The sequence below is a fragment of the Equus asinus genome, chromosome 20 (assembly GCF_041296235.1).
Source record: "Equus asinus isolate D_3611 breed Donkey chromosome 20, EquAss-T2T_v2, whole genome shotgun sequence".
Classification (NCBI taxonomy): Eukaryota; Metazoa; Chordata; class Mammalia; order Perissodactyla; family Equidae; genus Equus; species Equus asinus.
The window spans coordinates 11,371,515-11,388,302 of NC_091809.1; the positions used below are offsets into that span (position 1 = coordinate 11,371,515).

Genomic DNA, 16,788 nt, shown 5'->3' on the forward strand with positions numbered 1-16,788 from the left:
GTGTGTATATACAATGGAATATTCCTGAGCCATGAGAAAGAATGAAATCCTGCCATGTGTGACAACATGGATGGAGCTAGAAGGCATTATGCTAAGTGAAATAAGCCAGACTGACAAAGACAAATACTGCATGGTATCACTTACATGTGGAATCTAAAAAAAAAAAAGTCAAACTCATAGAAACAGAGAATAGAAAAGTGGTTGCCAGGATCTGGCGACTGGGGGATAGGGAAAGGTTGGGAAAAGGGTACTAACTTTCAGCAAAATGATGAATAAGATCCGAGGATCTAATGTAAGACATGGTGACAATAGCTGATAACACTATTACACAAATGAAGAAAAAGAACTAAATATAGCAAATATATTTACAACAGAAACTTTTATTCCTAAAGTTTATTAATAATGTATTTACTTCTACTAAAGTGTGACTACATTTACTTGTGACAACTGTCATCTGTGGAGAAACAAAAATAGCACAGAAAGGAAAAGAGGAGACACTAACAATACTGTGATCAATTTCAATCCCTTTTTTATGAACTCAGTTCTTAAGCTCTCATTTTAGCACTTGTTTTAAAAATTAAATATCAGACACAAGTTTCCTTGAGAGAGAAAAAAATACTCTGATTAAACTTTTTATTTACTTGAAGAATCAAAGTGCAGGCCAAAATGAACTTTATTTTGAAGTATTAGACTGCTATAGTTAACATCCCAAGAATGTCTAAGAAATTCAAGTTATGAGATAGCAAACTAATCATTGAGGCAAAAACTTGTTCAGCTCTTCCTTTCAAACAAATTCTCCAAATAGGATAAGACAGTAAAGATATTTATTCCCTGCTCTTTAGCCAAACTTTGGTAACTATCTGCCTAGACAAAATAACATAATAATTGAAACAACAGCGCTATAAGTTTAACCATACCTTATAAAATTAATTTTATATAACACACCACCTAAAAAAAAAATAAATGGATTAAACAATAAAACATTTTAAGCAGAGACTAACAAAGCTTCTAATTTAAGAGGGCAATCCAGTTTTAAAATTACTTTCCACATCCTTTGAGTTCTAAAATTACAAAATTATTGGAAAACTAAACATTATGATCACATCAGACTCAAAACAAAATGTTACTGGAGAGGCTTACTTACCAGGTTTTTTCTTCTGGCAAGATATCTGATTTACCATATACAGGTTAAGGAGGTCTAAACTGACATCAGAATTTTTGACGGGGGATAAAACTCCCCATAATTTCATTTTTGATTTTAACCTTTTCTTTTCAAAATATTCCTAAAAAAATTAAAAATAAAAAGTTATTCTAGCAACCATATAGTTTCAGGCAGAATCATCAATAATAAAAAGTGATAATGCTATTAAATAATTGACTTGATATTTTTTATATTTCTGTGACACCTCCTTTACATGTTTACATATAAATTAAAATGAATCATGATAACTTGTAGTTTGCCCAAAGACTCTAAATTACAGCTTCTTATAATCTTTCTTTTGTTAAGCGTAATGCCTTTAAAACAGAACTGTATAAAGCCATTCCCAGGTATCAAAAGATTAAAAAAAATTATCTGAATGTGGAACGTTTTTAAAAACCTGATAAAACAAATCTGATAGGCTAAAAACTTGTTTTTCTGCAAAGTATGCTATACCACAGATATAAAAAGCCTAAAGATACGCATGGCTGTGTGCCAATAAAAGTCAACTGAAATGAGAAGAGAAAAACAAAAAGAAGCTATGTGAGAACTTATCTGCAGCCAAAGCTAACTTAATTCTGTTATCTCCCCATGACTCCTAGATTTTCTTTTAAACCAGACTTGTAAATAATTATCATTTTTCATTCAGTATTTATTTCTGATTGAGCAGAATTATTCTTATTTTCATTCTTTTTCTCTCAGATTACATCCTTAATTTAAGAAGTTCAAAGGCATTTGTTCAAAATTTGTTTATTGAGCAACTATTATGTATTAGACACTATAACAAATTGTGAAAACATCTTCTTCACTATATAACTCATAACACAATGGCATAAACGTGATTATAAATGTGAGATATAAAAAGTGAAAAAAGTCCAAGATGGTAAAAAATTTAATGCAAGAGGAAGTATCATTTTTCCAAGAAGCTAAGGTTTTATCACATTAATATTTCAGAATATTAATTATAATAGACTTTTAAGATTCTAAAAAACATAAGAACTGTAAGAGACTTGCCAGCTATCAAGCAAAAAAGTAAATGCTGCATTTTTATGCAAACTTAACCACAGATAAAAAAGTGTTTCGTTTGAGTGATGTGCAACTCCACATTGGGGCTTCTTTTAAAAGATCACACTATGGTCAGCAATGAAATGACAGAACCTTCAGGATGTAAATATTTTTCCCCTTTGAAAAACATGACTCTGGATCTTATAATTGACAGTGTCTTGGAATTAAGATATTATTTCCTAAGGCACGGTACTCTGTGAAGGATAAGACCATAATGAGAAAGAGAATGACACAAACAATTACAACTGAGCATCAGGAGTATGTAAACTACTGGTAGATGTGGGGAGAGTTGGCAGAGGGAGGGCAGGAGGAGAGGGAAGCTTTCTTAGAAAATGACTTCTAAGATAGATGGATGAGTCAGAGTTAGCCAGAGTGTGGGAAGATAATGTTCCAGGAATTAAGAAGAACAGTACAAACACTGTGTACGAAGGGAGCAAGCCTTTACTCCAGGGGACACGGCTGAAGAGGTTGAACCCTCATAATCTATCCATCATGATAACCTCTAATCTTTCTTTTCCTAGAGAGAACAAATGTATGTAACTAATTTACCTGACAAGATTAGGCTCAACTATTTTTGGGGGGGTAACTTTTGCAGACAATTTCACTATTTTATTATTTAATATCAAATAAACAATAAATTCAAAACACATTTCCAATCTTTTTAGCACATTAACAAAGTTGTTAGCACAGTTAGACCTCCACATACAATTCCTATGGGGATATCTAAGACAAGCAAATCTTTATTTAGTAAAAAAATGTACTAAAGCATGAGTATACAAGACAGATTGTTAAAATATTTAAAATATGTTATATGTATAGTTATGACTTCCAATGGCTTTTGGTGACATATTTCATATTATAGGATATCAAGTTTATTTCTAAATATTTTTTGTGTGGTATTTTAACTTTTTATTAAGATTATGATAGTTTACAACCTTGTGAAATTTCAGTTGCACATTATTGTTAGTCATGTTGTAGGTGCACCACTTCACCCTTTGTGCACTCCCCTCACCCCCCCTTTCCCCTGGTAACCACCAATCAGTTCTCTTTGTCTATATGTTTAACTTCCACCTATCAGTGGAGTCATACAGAGTTCGTCTTTCTCTATCTGGCTTATTTCACTTCACATAATACCCTCAAGGTCCATCCATGTTGTTGTGAATGGGACGATTTTATCCGTCTTTATGGCTGAGTAGTATTCCATTGCGCGCGCGCGTGTGTGTGTGTGTGTGTATACATATATATACCATATCTTCTTTATCCAACCATCAGTTGATGGGCACTTAGGTTGCTTCCACATCTTGGCTATTGCAAATAATGCTGTGATGAACATAGGGGTGCATGGGACTTTTGGAATTGCTGACTTCAAGCTCTTTGGATAGATACCCAGTAGTGGGATGGCTGGTTCATAAGGTATTTCTATTTTTAATTTTTTGAAGAATCTCCATACTGTTTTCCATAATGGCTGCACCAGTTTGCATTCCCTCCAACAGTGTATGAGGGTTCCTTTTTCTCCACAACCTCTCCAACATTTGTCACTTTTTGTTTTGGTTATTTTTGCCATTCTAACAGGTGTAAGGTGATATCTTAGTGTAGTTTTGATTTGCATTTCCCTGATGATGAGTGATGATGAGCATCTTTTCATGTCTATTGGCCATCTGTATATCTTCTTTGGAGAAATGTCTGTTCATGTCCTCGGCCCATCTTTTGACTGGGTTGTTTGATTTTTTGTTGTTAGGCTCAACTTTTTTTAACAAGTCTCATTTGGTAGAGACAAGTAAAAAATAATTAGAAGATAAATAGAAAACTTCCAGAAGACAATCAAATTTTAAATTGAAAATAGACATTTAAAAGGAGCAGCCAGGGAGACAAATAAAATCTTAAGAACGTGTCAAAGGAAGCAAGGGAAGAGCTTGTTTCAAGATGAAGGGAACGGGCAGCAGCTCTCTGAAAGAAGACTGTTCACTTCATGAAGTGTTAAATAAAGTTTGTATCACCAAAACAAAAAAGATGAAGGTTATGGAAAAGCAGATGATGACACATTAAACTATATGAAAAATATCTTTGGAATTGAATAACATAAAGTTCAAATTTTTTTATTGAATTTTAGTTAACATAGAACATTATGTTAGTTTCAGGTGTACACATAGTGATTTCACATTTACACACATTACGAAATAATCACTACAATGATTCTACCAACAATCTGTCACCAAAGTCATTATAATATTATTGACTATATTCCCTACATTGTATATTACACCCCCATGGTTTATTTACTTTATAACTGAAAGTTTGTACTTCTTAATCCCCTTCACCTATTTTGCCCAACCTACCACCAGCTTCACCACTGGCAATGACCAGCCTGTTCTCTGTGTCTATGAGTCTGTTTCTCTTTTGTTTGTTCATTTGTTTTGTTTTTTAGATTCCACATATAAGTGAAATCAGATGATATTTATCTTTCTCTGTCTGACATATTTCACTTGGAATAACACCCTCTATATCCATCCATGTTGCTACAAATGACAAGATTTCATTCTTTTTTACAGCTAATATTCCACTGAATAAATATATGCCACATCTTCTTTACCAATATATCCACCGATGGACACTTAGGCTGCTTCCACATCTCGGCTATTGCAAATAATGCTGCAATGAACATAATGGTGCATATTTCTTTTCAAGTTAGTGTTTTTGTTTTCTTCAGGTAATACCCAGAAGTGAAACTGCTGGGTCATATGTTAGTTTTTAATGTTTTTAGAAGCCTCCATACTGTTCTCCATAGTAGCTGCAACAGTATACATTCCCACCAAAAGTGCGCGAGGGCTCCCTTTTCTCCACATCCTCACTAACACTTGACATTTATTGTCTTTTGATGGTTTTGATTTGCATTTCCCTTAGGATTAGTGATGTTGAGCATCTTTTTACATGTCTGTTGGGCATCTGTAAATGTCTTTGGAAAAATGTCTATTCAGTTCCTCTCATTTTTTTATTGAATTATTTTTTTGATATTGAGTTGTATGAGCTCTTTATACATTTTGGACATTAACCCTTTATCAGATATATCATTTGCAAGTATATTCTCCCATTTGGTAGATTGCCTTTTCATTTTGCTGATGGTTTCCTTTGCTGTGTAAAAGCTTTTTAGTGTGACGTAGTCTCATTTGTTTATTTTTGCTTTTGTTGCCCTTGCCTGAGGAGACAGATCCAAAAAATTATTAAGACTGATGTCAAAGACTTTACTGCCTAAGTTTTCTTCTAGGAGTTTTATGGTTTCAGGACTTACGTTTAAGTCTTTAATCCATTTTGAGTTTATTTTTACACATACCGAAAGAAAGTAGTCCAGTTTCATTCTTTTGCCTAGAGCTGTCCAGTCTTCCGAATACCATTTATTGAAACAGCTGTCTTTTCCCCACTGAATATTCTTGCCTCCTTTGTTGTAGATTAATTGACGATATATTTGTGGGTTTATTTCTGGGCTTTCTATTCTGTTACATTATCTCTGCACTTGTTTTTGTGCCAGTATCATAATGTTTTGATTATTATAGCTTTGTAGTACAGTTTGACATCTGGAAATGTGATACCTCCAGCTTTCTTCTCTCTCAAGATTGCTTGGCTATTTTGGGTCTTTTGTGGTTCTATACAAATTTTAGGATTATTTGTTCTAGTTTTGTGAAACATACCAATGGTATTTTCATAGGGGTTGCATTGAATCTGTAGATTGCTTTGGGTAGTATGGACACTTTAACAGTATTAATTCGTGAGCACAATACATCTTTCCATTTATTTGTCTTCGGTTTCTTTCATCCATGTCTTATAGCTTTCAGAGTATAGGTCTTTCACCTCCTTGGTTAAATTTATTCCTATGTATTTTATTGTTTTTGATGCAATTGTCATGGGAGGGTTTTCTTAATTTCTCTTTCTGATAGATCGTTATTAGTGTATAGAAACCCAACAGATTTCTGTATATTAATTTTGTATCCTGAAACTTCACTGAATTCATTTATCCTAATAATTTTTGGTGGAGGTTTTAGTGTGTGTGTGTATATATATATATATATAAACAATATATATAAAATAAAAAGTATATATATATATATTTAGTATAAAGTATCATGTCATCAGTAAACAGTGACAGTTTTACTTATTCCTTTCCAATCAGGCTGGCTTTTATTTTTCCTACTAATTGCTGTGTTAGGACTTCCGATATAATAAAAGTAGTGAGAGTGGGCATCCTTGTCTTGTTCCTGATCTTAGAAGAAATGCTTTCAGCTTTACACCATCGAATATGATATTAGCTGTGGGTTTGTCACATACAGCCTTTACTATGTTGAGGTAGGTTCTCTCTATACCCACGTTGTTGAGAATTTTTATCATAAATGGATGTTGAATTTTGTCAAAAGCTATTTCTGCATCTATTGAGATAATCATACAATTTTTATTCTTTGCTTTGTTTATGTGGCATATCACAATGACTAATGTGTGCATACTGACCATCCTTGCATGCCTAGGAAAAATCCCACTTAATCATGGTGTATGATCCTTTTAATGTATTGTTGATTTTAGTCTGCTAATATTTTGCTGAGGATTTTTGCATCTACATTCATCAGGGATATTGGCCTATAATTTTCTCTTTTTGTAGTGTCTTTGTCTGGTTTTGGTATCAGGGTAATGTCGGCCTCATAGAATGAGTTTGGAAGCATTCCTCCCTCTTCAAGTTTTTGAAATAGTTTGAGAAGGACAGGTATTAATTCTTTAAATGTTTGGCAGAATTCACCTGTGGAACCATCTGGTCCTAGACTTCTGTTTCTTGGGAGTTTTTTGACTACTGAGTCAATTTATTATTAGTAATCAGTCTGTTCAGATGTTCTATTTCTTCCTGATTCAGTCTTAGAAGACTGTATGTTTCTAGGAATTTATCTATTTCTTTTAGGTTGTATAATTTGCTGGCAACTAATTGTTCATAGTAATATCATGATATTTGCATTTCTGAGGTGTCAGACATAACTTCTCTTTCATTTCTGATTTTACTTATTTGGGGCCTCTCTTTTTTTCTAGACGAGTCTGGCTAAAGGTTTATCAATTACCTTTTCAAAGAACCAGCTCTTAGTTTCATTGATCTTTTCTATGGTATTTTTTCAGTTTCTATTTATTTCTGCTCTGATCTTTACGATTTCCTTCCTTCTACTAACTTTGGGTTTTGTTCGTTCTTCCTTTTCTAGTTCCTTTAGTTGTAAGATTAGACTGTTTATCTGAGATTTTTCTTACTTCCTTAGGTAGACATGTATCATTTACTTGCTCTTTGATTTCTTCAATGACACACTGGTTGTTGAGCAGCATGTTGTTTAGACTCCATGTTTTGTTATTTCCAGTTTTCTTCTTGTAGTCGATTTCTAGTCTCATACCATGGTGGTCAGAAAAGATGTTTAATATGATTTCAATCTTCTTCAATTTACTGAGACTTGTTTTGTGGCCTAACATATGCTCTATCCTGTAAAATGTTCCGACCGACTTGAAAAGATGTGTATTCTGCTGTTTTGGGATAGAATGCTCTGCATATATCTAGTAAGTCCATCTGGTCTAATGTGTCATTTAAGACCAATATTTCCTTATTGATTTTCTGTCTGTATGATTTATAAAGTTCAATTTTGACACTAGTAAGAGCTGTACAGTGAAGTGGACTAAGGAAAAAATGGGAGATGAGAGTGAAAGGGCATAGCATGAAAGAGAAAGGACCCAGAGACACCTTTACTTGTCTAATAGGAGAAAATTCAGTATGTGTAAATATCAATGGAAAGCGGAAGTAAATGGAATCCAGATCACAGACAGAGAGACCTTCCTTTGATCAGAGGGAATTACTTCTGTAGTTAGAGGAGGGAAAGAGAAGATGGATGAAGAAGGAAGGTGGTTTATAGAACTGGTGGTAGAAATTTGAGATAATTCTCATCTGATAGCTCCTATTTCCTCTGAACTATGATACAAGGTCATGTAACGAGCATGAAGTGATAAAGAATAGTGTTGGGAAAGAGAGGTTTGGGGAGGTAAAGGAAGGTATGAAATTTTCAAAGAGAAAAGTGACACGATTAGAGATCAACACCTTGGGAAGAGCCATGTGTCTTTCCCTTTCTGATAAATATTCAAAAGAATGATCCAGATAGAGTTAGATTACTTTTTAAAAATAGTCTTGGGACAGCCTTCATTCATAGTTTATTTATTATTGAGTGTCTATGTTATTGCTAGAGACAGTTCAAGGCACAGGAGATAGAAAATGAACAAACGTGGTAAAATCCTTCTTCTCATGAAGATATTTTAATGGGGGGACAGAATAAACAAATTTCTAAGAAAATATAGGATTATGAAAGAGTGACAAATTAAAGAGGGTAAAGGAGAGACAGCATTTGGAGGGCAGGGAGCTATTTAGATGTAGTGATCAGAGAAGGCCAATCTAAGAGGACATACTTTAGCTGAGACTCAAATGTTGACAAGCCAGACATGCAAATATCTCGAGGGAGACTATTCCAGACAAAGAACAGTGGCAGAAAGAAGGTCAGTGTGGCTGAAATAAAATGAATAGGGCAAGTAGTAAGAAACAAGGTCAGAGAGGCAGGCAGGGTGCAGATCCTTCTGGCTCTTTTAGACTTTGGTAAAATCAGATTTCATTCTAAGAGCAATGAAAAGCAATTGAGGCTTTTAAGCTGGGGAATGATAAATTCTGATTTGTGCCTTTAAAAGATCATACTAACCACTGTGTCACAGACTACAAAGGAGTAAAAGATAAAGCAGAAAAACAGTGATAAATTCAATTACATTAAAATTAAGAACTTTTCTTCAAAGACAGGATTGAAAAACTAAAATTAAAAGCCAAAGGACAAATATACCTGACAAATAATTCCTAAATACATAGACACAATAAGAAAAAGACAAACAACTCAAATAAAAAATGAAAAAACTACTTGGAAAAGTACCTGACAAAAGAGGAAACCTGAATGACAAGATAGTCAGTCTCATTAGTAATCAAGGAAATACAAGTTAAATTTACAATGAAGCATCAATTCACTGAGTTAACAACTATCCTGCTTTCATAATAATCACTCCCTTGCTTTTCTTTAAATTTTACTACCTTCGAACATATTTTTTCTGTTTTGGAACTTTTCGTACATGGAATCTTACTGCTTGTATTTTGTGAGTTGCTTTCTTTATCTAACTTTATGTTTTTGAGATTCATCCACACTAATTACACGTAGTTGAAACATTTTCACTGCTCCATCATTACTTGGGTATGCCACTATTTGCTTAACCATTTTCTGCTAATGGACATTTGGGTGGTCCCCTTTCCTTCCTCCTCCCCTGTCCTTCTTTCTCTCTTTCTCTCTCTTTTTTTTGTTTTCTACTTAACAACAACAATATCCAAACAAGCTTGTACATGTCTCAAAGTTCACAAGTGGAAGAGTTTCACTCAGATATATACTGCTGAGCTGTAATGTACATACATGCTCAACTTTACTGTGTAATGATCAATGTAATTAAAAAACAAAAAAAGGTGGTAGATTATAAGGCCATTATACTACTCTAGGCAATAAATGATGATGATTTGAATCAGGGTGCTAATAGTATAGGTAGTGAGAAGTTATCAGACTTGGGATACATCTTGGAACTAGAATGACAACAAGAATCAACAAGGTCCTTAAGTCTCTGCCTAAGCAAAATGGTTGGTTATCAACCTATCTACAAGGTTGAGAAGACTAAAGGAAGAGAGTCTTCCAATTTCACTTAGTTATTACCCTTGGAAAAATGCTTCAGAAGATCACTTTTTTCATAAAGCTAACACAAATAAACATATTCTCTTTACCTTTTGCTTTCTCCTTTCCTGCTTGATCAGAACCCTGGTCCTGAAAAAGGAAACAGGATAAAAAACACAATGATTAAAGAAATGGTCTCTAAAATGATTGTTGAGCCAGCTTGGTGGCAAACTGGTTAAGTTCACATGCTCCACCTTGGTGGCCCAGGGTTCCTGGGTTCAGATCCCAGGCATGGCCCTACACACTGCTCATCATGCCATGCTGTGGCAGTATCCCACATACAAAATAGAGGAAGATGGGCACAGATGTTAGCTCAGGGACAATGTTCCTCAAGCAAAAAGAGGAAGATGGGAACCAGATATTAGCTCAGGGCCAATCTTCCTCACCAAAATAAATACATAAATAAAATAAAATGATGTCATTTTAGTTGAATTAAAGATTTGGAATTAAAATCTAAAAGTATAGTGATAATTATGCTATTTTATGAAAAGAAACTATGAAAATGTTCTCAAATGTTATAGTATATACTGTTTCACAAAATTTTCTTAGATAGAAAATCCAAGAACTAATAAGAAAGACTACACCTATCATTAATAATGAAGCATAAAATACATCTGAATTATAAAATCAAGATAAGCAAAGAGAAATCAATGCATTGCCAAGGAGGTACCACTGAAACATTCTCATATGATAGCAATATTCTTGGTCAATGCTGCCATTTTAATTTTCCTTGTATTTCAATATTCTACTTCTATCAACAGGAAGTAGAGAAAGGACCAAAATCTATATAGGATTGAGAGAAATGTTAAGTTTATTATTAGAGCAATTCAATTACATTACTATATCAGCTATGCAAACTTGAAATCTCATAACTTCTTTAAAACACAGCTAGCTTTTATGGATGTGCTTCACACCTATGATCTCTGTGCCAAACACTGCAACGAATCCCATGATAGTGCAATATTTAATGGTTATAAATTATTTGCTCTATTAATAATAGTAGAATGCCATAAAACATTCATGACAAGATAAGCAGATATGCACAATAAATCTTTTGGATATACATGAAACTATGATCTCAAATTCAAGATTTGTACAAGAATTATAAGTAAAATGACAAAATGTATTTTAGCTACATGAGATTATATAATAACATGAAAATAATAATTGCTAATGATGAGTACCATATGTCTTGCACCTTTCTAGACACTTCAGATACTTTACATGTACAAACTCATTTAATCTTCACAGGAACTCTGTAAGGTAGGTTCTATTTTTATCCCCATTTTACTGATGAAGAAACTAAGATGCAGAGAGGTTAAGTAACTTGCCCAAGGTCACACTGCTAATAAATGGTAGAGCCAGACTGAAACCTAAGCATTCTGGTTTTGAAGTTTTCAACCAGATATTATACTGTCTTCCAAGAATTTCAACTGTGAATATACAAAGCTGTTCATTTTCCAAATGATTTTCATAAACTACATGAATGACAGTTACTGAATACTCCCAGACTTTGGTACTTACTGAACTTGTACTTTAACATACTTCCCAATAGCTATGTCTTAATTGGCCATTTTGAGTTCACTGAGCAAAGAATTCGATCTGTCCAGATCCATGCAGCATAAGTGTACTGCTGGCATTCAAACTTTAGAAAAGAAAAAGGAAATAAATCACATTTCATTGACCCATCAAATGCTAAGGCTAGAGAGGACATTAGAGATTAGTTTATTCTCCATCATTTTAAAACTTAAGGCAAAGAAAGCAAAGTGGGGGCTGGACCGGTGGTGCAGCAGCTAAGTGTGCATATTCCGCTTTGGCGGCCTGGGTTTCGCCGGTTCGGATCCCAGGGGTGGACATGGAACCGCCTGGCAAGCCATGCCGTGGTAGGCGTCCCACGTATAAAATAGAGGAAGATGTGCACAGATGTTAGCTCAGGGCCAGTCTTCCTCAGCAAAAAGAGGAGGATTGGCAGCAGTTAGCTCAGAGCTAATCTTCCTCAAAAACAGAGAAAGCAAAGTGACTTTTCAAAGTTCCGAAATATAAGAAGTATGACAGAGCCAGCAGTATTAAACAATCCAGATTACAGAGACAGTAGGAAGAAAAATCAATTCTATAAGAAGTTCCCACATTATAAAGATCAATAGAATTAGGGACTAGCCAAAGCCTAAACACAGTCTTCATATATGTATAAATCAAGTGATTTTACTCCAGGCTGATCTTCCATTATCCAGGACACTCTTATGGCTCTCACCAAATTCTATGTACTCCATAATCCCTATTCCTATGTGCCTAAGAAAAAATTAATTAGGATTTCAAGACCAATTGCTAGATTAGCCTACTAATACTAGACCACAGTGAAATTGAAAAAAGATCCTAACGTATAAGTCAAAGGCAATTTCATAAAAAGAACATTTTAAATTATTATTAAGGCAACCAATGCTACTAAATAGTACTATATGTCTAAATGTTTTACCAAATATAGTCACTCTCAATTACCTGCACTAGAAAAGAAAACTGCATCAGTTAGGATTCTTAAGTTACAAGAAATTGAAAGCTCCTTTGGTTAATTTAAACAGAAAATAAATTTATTAAAAGAAAATCAGGTAACCAACAAACATGTCAACAAGGCTGAGGAAGCACGTTTGGCACCTGGCAAGAACAAGGAAGTCTAGCGAGCTGTGGCATCATAGTCAAAATCAAGCCATAATTAGTCTCCTAAGGACACCACTGCCAGCACTGGTGAACACTAAACACCACTGACTGCACCAGTTCCACTCCTGGAAAGTGAACACCACCCCCTGGCATCACTGGCATTAAAATTCAATCCTGCTGCAGCTCTTGCAACTGCTTCCAACTACAATAGAAGCTCTGTAGTCCCTACTTCTTTGTGTTACTAGCTTCTAATTCAAAGTACAGGACAAGTGCATCTAAGTCTCAGCTTAGGTCACATGCCTATTTGCTAGCTGCAAAGCATAGTGAAACAAATGTCTGGGTTTTTTCCCCAAGATTCCACATAGGGAGGTGGTCTGTGCCTATCACCAAAACTCATAAGGTAGGAAATACCCCCACACATAGATAAGGGGCTCAGATGCTTGGCTGCCAGTGAGTACAAATGTCCACTAAAGAGATGTAGATTAAAATTAAACTAGTTGACAATCTAAGTGACTTTTTACTTGGCTATGTTAGTGGAAAAAAAAAAAATATATATATATATGTATATATATATATATATTCCTAATAGTTGCTTCTAACAGTTTTGCTTAGGCTAACTTAAAATAAAACTGTAAAGTTGTTTTTTCTCCCCCAAGGGTTGACCAAGATGATGATATAGGAGGATCTTGAGCTCCCCTCTTCCCACAGACACACCAAATGTACAGCTACACTTGGAGCATTCCCTCTGAAAGAGATCCAGAAACTAGACTAGCGACTCGTACACACGGGACAAATGCAAAAATACCCAGGTTGAAACAGGTAGGAAAGGCTGAGACACACTCTCATCATAAACCCCACCCCTGCCACAATGCCATACAGTCAGAAGGGAATCCCCAACTCCACCTTCTCCCTGAGGAGCAAAGGGTTTGACCTCCACATCTAGTGCTCCAAATTTTAAGACTCTCACCAAACAGACAGACTCCCAAAACACCTAGCTCTGAAAGCCAATGGGCTTGTGTCCACAAGACCCACAAGACTATGGCAAATAAATAAGCATTCTTAACAGGAATGCAGCACTCACCAGAGCTATCCCCTCAGGGTTCAACATGGAGTGAGCAGGCAAGTATGTTTTAAGTAAGCCTCATGGTAACGACAAAGTAAAAGGCTAGAGGAGATATACAAGATAAAGAGAAAGTTATCAAAGTATACCATAGAGAAAATCATCAAATCACACAGGAAGAGAACAAGAGAGGAAGAAAGGAATAGAAGAATTACAAAACAACCAGAAAACAACAAAACGGCCATGGTAAGTCCATCCATGTAAATAATTACTTTAAATGTAAATGTTTTTTGGCTGAATGGATTAAAAAACATGACCCAAATATATGTTGCCTACAAGAGACTCATCTCAGCATTACGGACACAAACAGACTGAAAGTGAAGGGATGGAAAAAGATATTACATGCAAAGGGAAACCAAAAGCTAGGGTAGCATAATTCTCAGACAAAATAGACTTGAAGACAAAGACTGTAACAAGAGACAGCAAAGGCCATTACAAAATGATAAAGGAGTCAATTCATCAAAAGGATACAAGAACTGTAAATATTTATGCACCCAACATTGGAGCACCTAAATATAGAAAGCAAATATAAACAGAACTAAAAGGAGAAATAGGCAGCAATAAATAATAGCAGGGGACTTCAAAACCCCACTTTGAACAACAGATTGATCATTGTGATATTGTAATTTACAATAAGAAATACATATTTGGATGCAACCAACATAGGAGCACCAAAGTACATAAAGTAACTATTAACAAACCTAAAAGGAGAAGTGAACTACTACATAATAATAGTAGGGGACCTAAAACCCCACTTAGATCAATGGATAGATCATCTAGACAGAAAGTCAACACGGAAATCATGGAATTAAATGAAAAACTAGACCAGATGGACTTAATAGAACATGTATAAAAACAGCAGAATACACATTCTTCTCAAGTGCACATGGAACATTCTCAAAGATAGACCATATGTTGGGAAAGAAGACTGAAATCATATCAAGCATCTTTTGTGACCATAATGCTATGAAACTAGAAACCAACTACAAGAAAAAAGCTACGAAAGTGACAGATATGTGGAGGCTAAACAACATAGTACTGCACAACCAATGGGTCATTGAAGAAATTACAGGAGAAATCAAAAGATATCGGGAGACAAATGAAAATGAAAATACATTATACCACACCAACTCATGGGATGCAGCAAAAGTGGTCCTAGGAGGGAAAATCATAGCAACACAGGCTCACCTTAAAAAACAAGAAAAATCTCAAGTAAGCACTTTTAAACTGCACGTAACAGAAATAGAAAAAGAAGAACAAACAAAACCCAAAGTTAGCAGAAGGAGGGAAATAATAAAAATTAGAGCAAAAATAAATGAAATTGAAGCCACAAAAATGGTAGAAAGGATCAACGACCAAGTGCTGGTTCCTTGAGAAGATAAAATTGACAAACCCTTAGCCAGACTCACTAAGGAAAAAAGAGAGGAGGCTCAAATAAAATTAGAAATGAAAGAGGAGAAATTAACCGATACCACAGAAATACAAAGGATCATAAGAGAATACTATGAAAACTATATGCCAACAAATTGGAAAATCCAGAAGAAATGGATAAATTCTTAGACTCATACAATCTGCCAAAGCTGAATCAAGAAGAAATAGAGAATTAAAAAGACCAATCACAAGTAAAGAGATTGAAACAGTAATCAAAAACCTCCCAAAAAATAAAAGTCCAGGACCAGATGGCTTCTCTTAAGAATTCTACCAAACATTCAAAGATTTAATACCTATCCTTCTCAAACTATTTCAAAAAATTGAAAAAGACTGCATACTTCGTAAGTCATTCTACAAGGCCAACATCAAGCTGATACCAAAGCCAGACAAGGATAACACAAATAAAGAAAATTACAGGCCAATTTTGCTGATGAACAGAGATACAAAACTCCTCAACAAAATACTGGCAAACCGAATACAGCAAAATCTTAAAAGGACCATACAGCATGATCAAGTGGGATTTATACCATGGACACAGGGATGGTTCAACATCCACAAATCCATCAATGTGATACACCAAATTAACAAAATGAGGAATAAAAAACGTGATCATCTCAGATGCGGAGAAAGCATTTCACAAGATCTAACATCCATTTATGATGAAAACTCTCAATAAAATGGGTATAGAAGGAAAGTATCTCAACATAATACAGGCCATATATGACAAACCCAAGCCAACATCATACTCAATGGGGAAAAACTAAAAGCCATCCCTCTGAGAACAGAAACAGGACAAGGGTGAGCACCCTCACCATTCTTATTCAAAATAGTACTGGAGGTATAGCCAGAGCAATTAGGCAAGAAAAAGAAGTAAAGGGTATCCAAATAGGCAATGAAGAAGTGAAATGCTCACTGTTTGCAAACGACATGATTATATATATAGAAAACCCTAAAGAATCCATTGGAAAGCTATTAGAAATAATCAACAATAACAGAAAAATGGCAGGGTACAAAATGAACTTGCAAAAATCATTTGCATTTCTATACTCTAATTACAAACTAAGAGAAAGAGAACTCAAGAATACAATACTATTTGCAATCACAACAAAAAGAATAAAATTTCTAGGAATAAATTTAACCAAGAAGGTGAAAGACCTATACAATGAAAACTATTAAGTCTTTATTGAAAGAAATTGATAAAGACATAAAGAAATGGAAAGATATTCCGTGCACATGGATTGGAAGAATAAATACAGTTAAAATGTCCATACTACCTAAGGCAATATGCAGATTCAATACAATCCCAATCAGAATCCCAATGACATTCTTCACAGAAATAGAACAAAGAATCCTAAAATTCATATGGGGCAACAAAAGACCCCAAACAGCTAAAGCAATCCTGAGAAAAAAGAATTAAGCTGGAGGCATCACAATCCCTGATTTCAAAATATACTACAAAGCTATAGTAATCAAAACAGGATGGTACTGGTAAAAAAACAGACCTACAGATCAATGGAACAGAA

At 34.7% G+C, this 16,788-nt stretch overlaps 1 protein-coding gene across 1 annotated transcript in view; it reads right to left on the reverse strand.

Moving 5' to 3' along the window:
- LOC123276111 (regulator of DNA class I crossover intermediates 1-like) overlaps positions 1-16,788 on the reverse strand; it is a 72,225-nt gene that overhangs the window by 45,308 nt on the left and 10,129 nt on the right. The window contains exons 2-3 of the mRNA XM_070491462.1: positions 10,113-10,152; positions 1,145-1,283 (exon numbers count right to left, since the gene is read on the reverse strand). Coding sequence (XP_070347563.1) covers positions 1,145-1,283; positions 10,113-10,152 — 179 coding nt within the window. The remainder of the gene's footprint in view (positions 1-1,144; positions 1,284-10,112; positions 10,153-16,788) is intronic.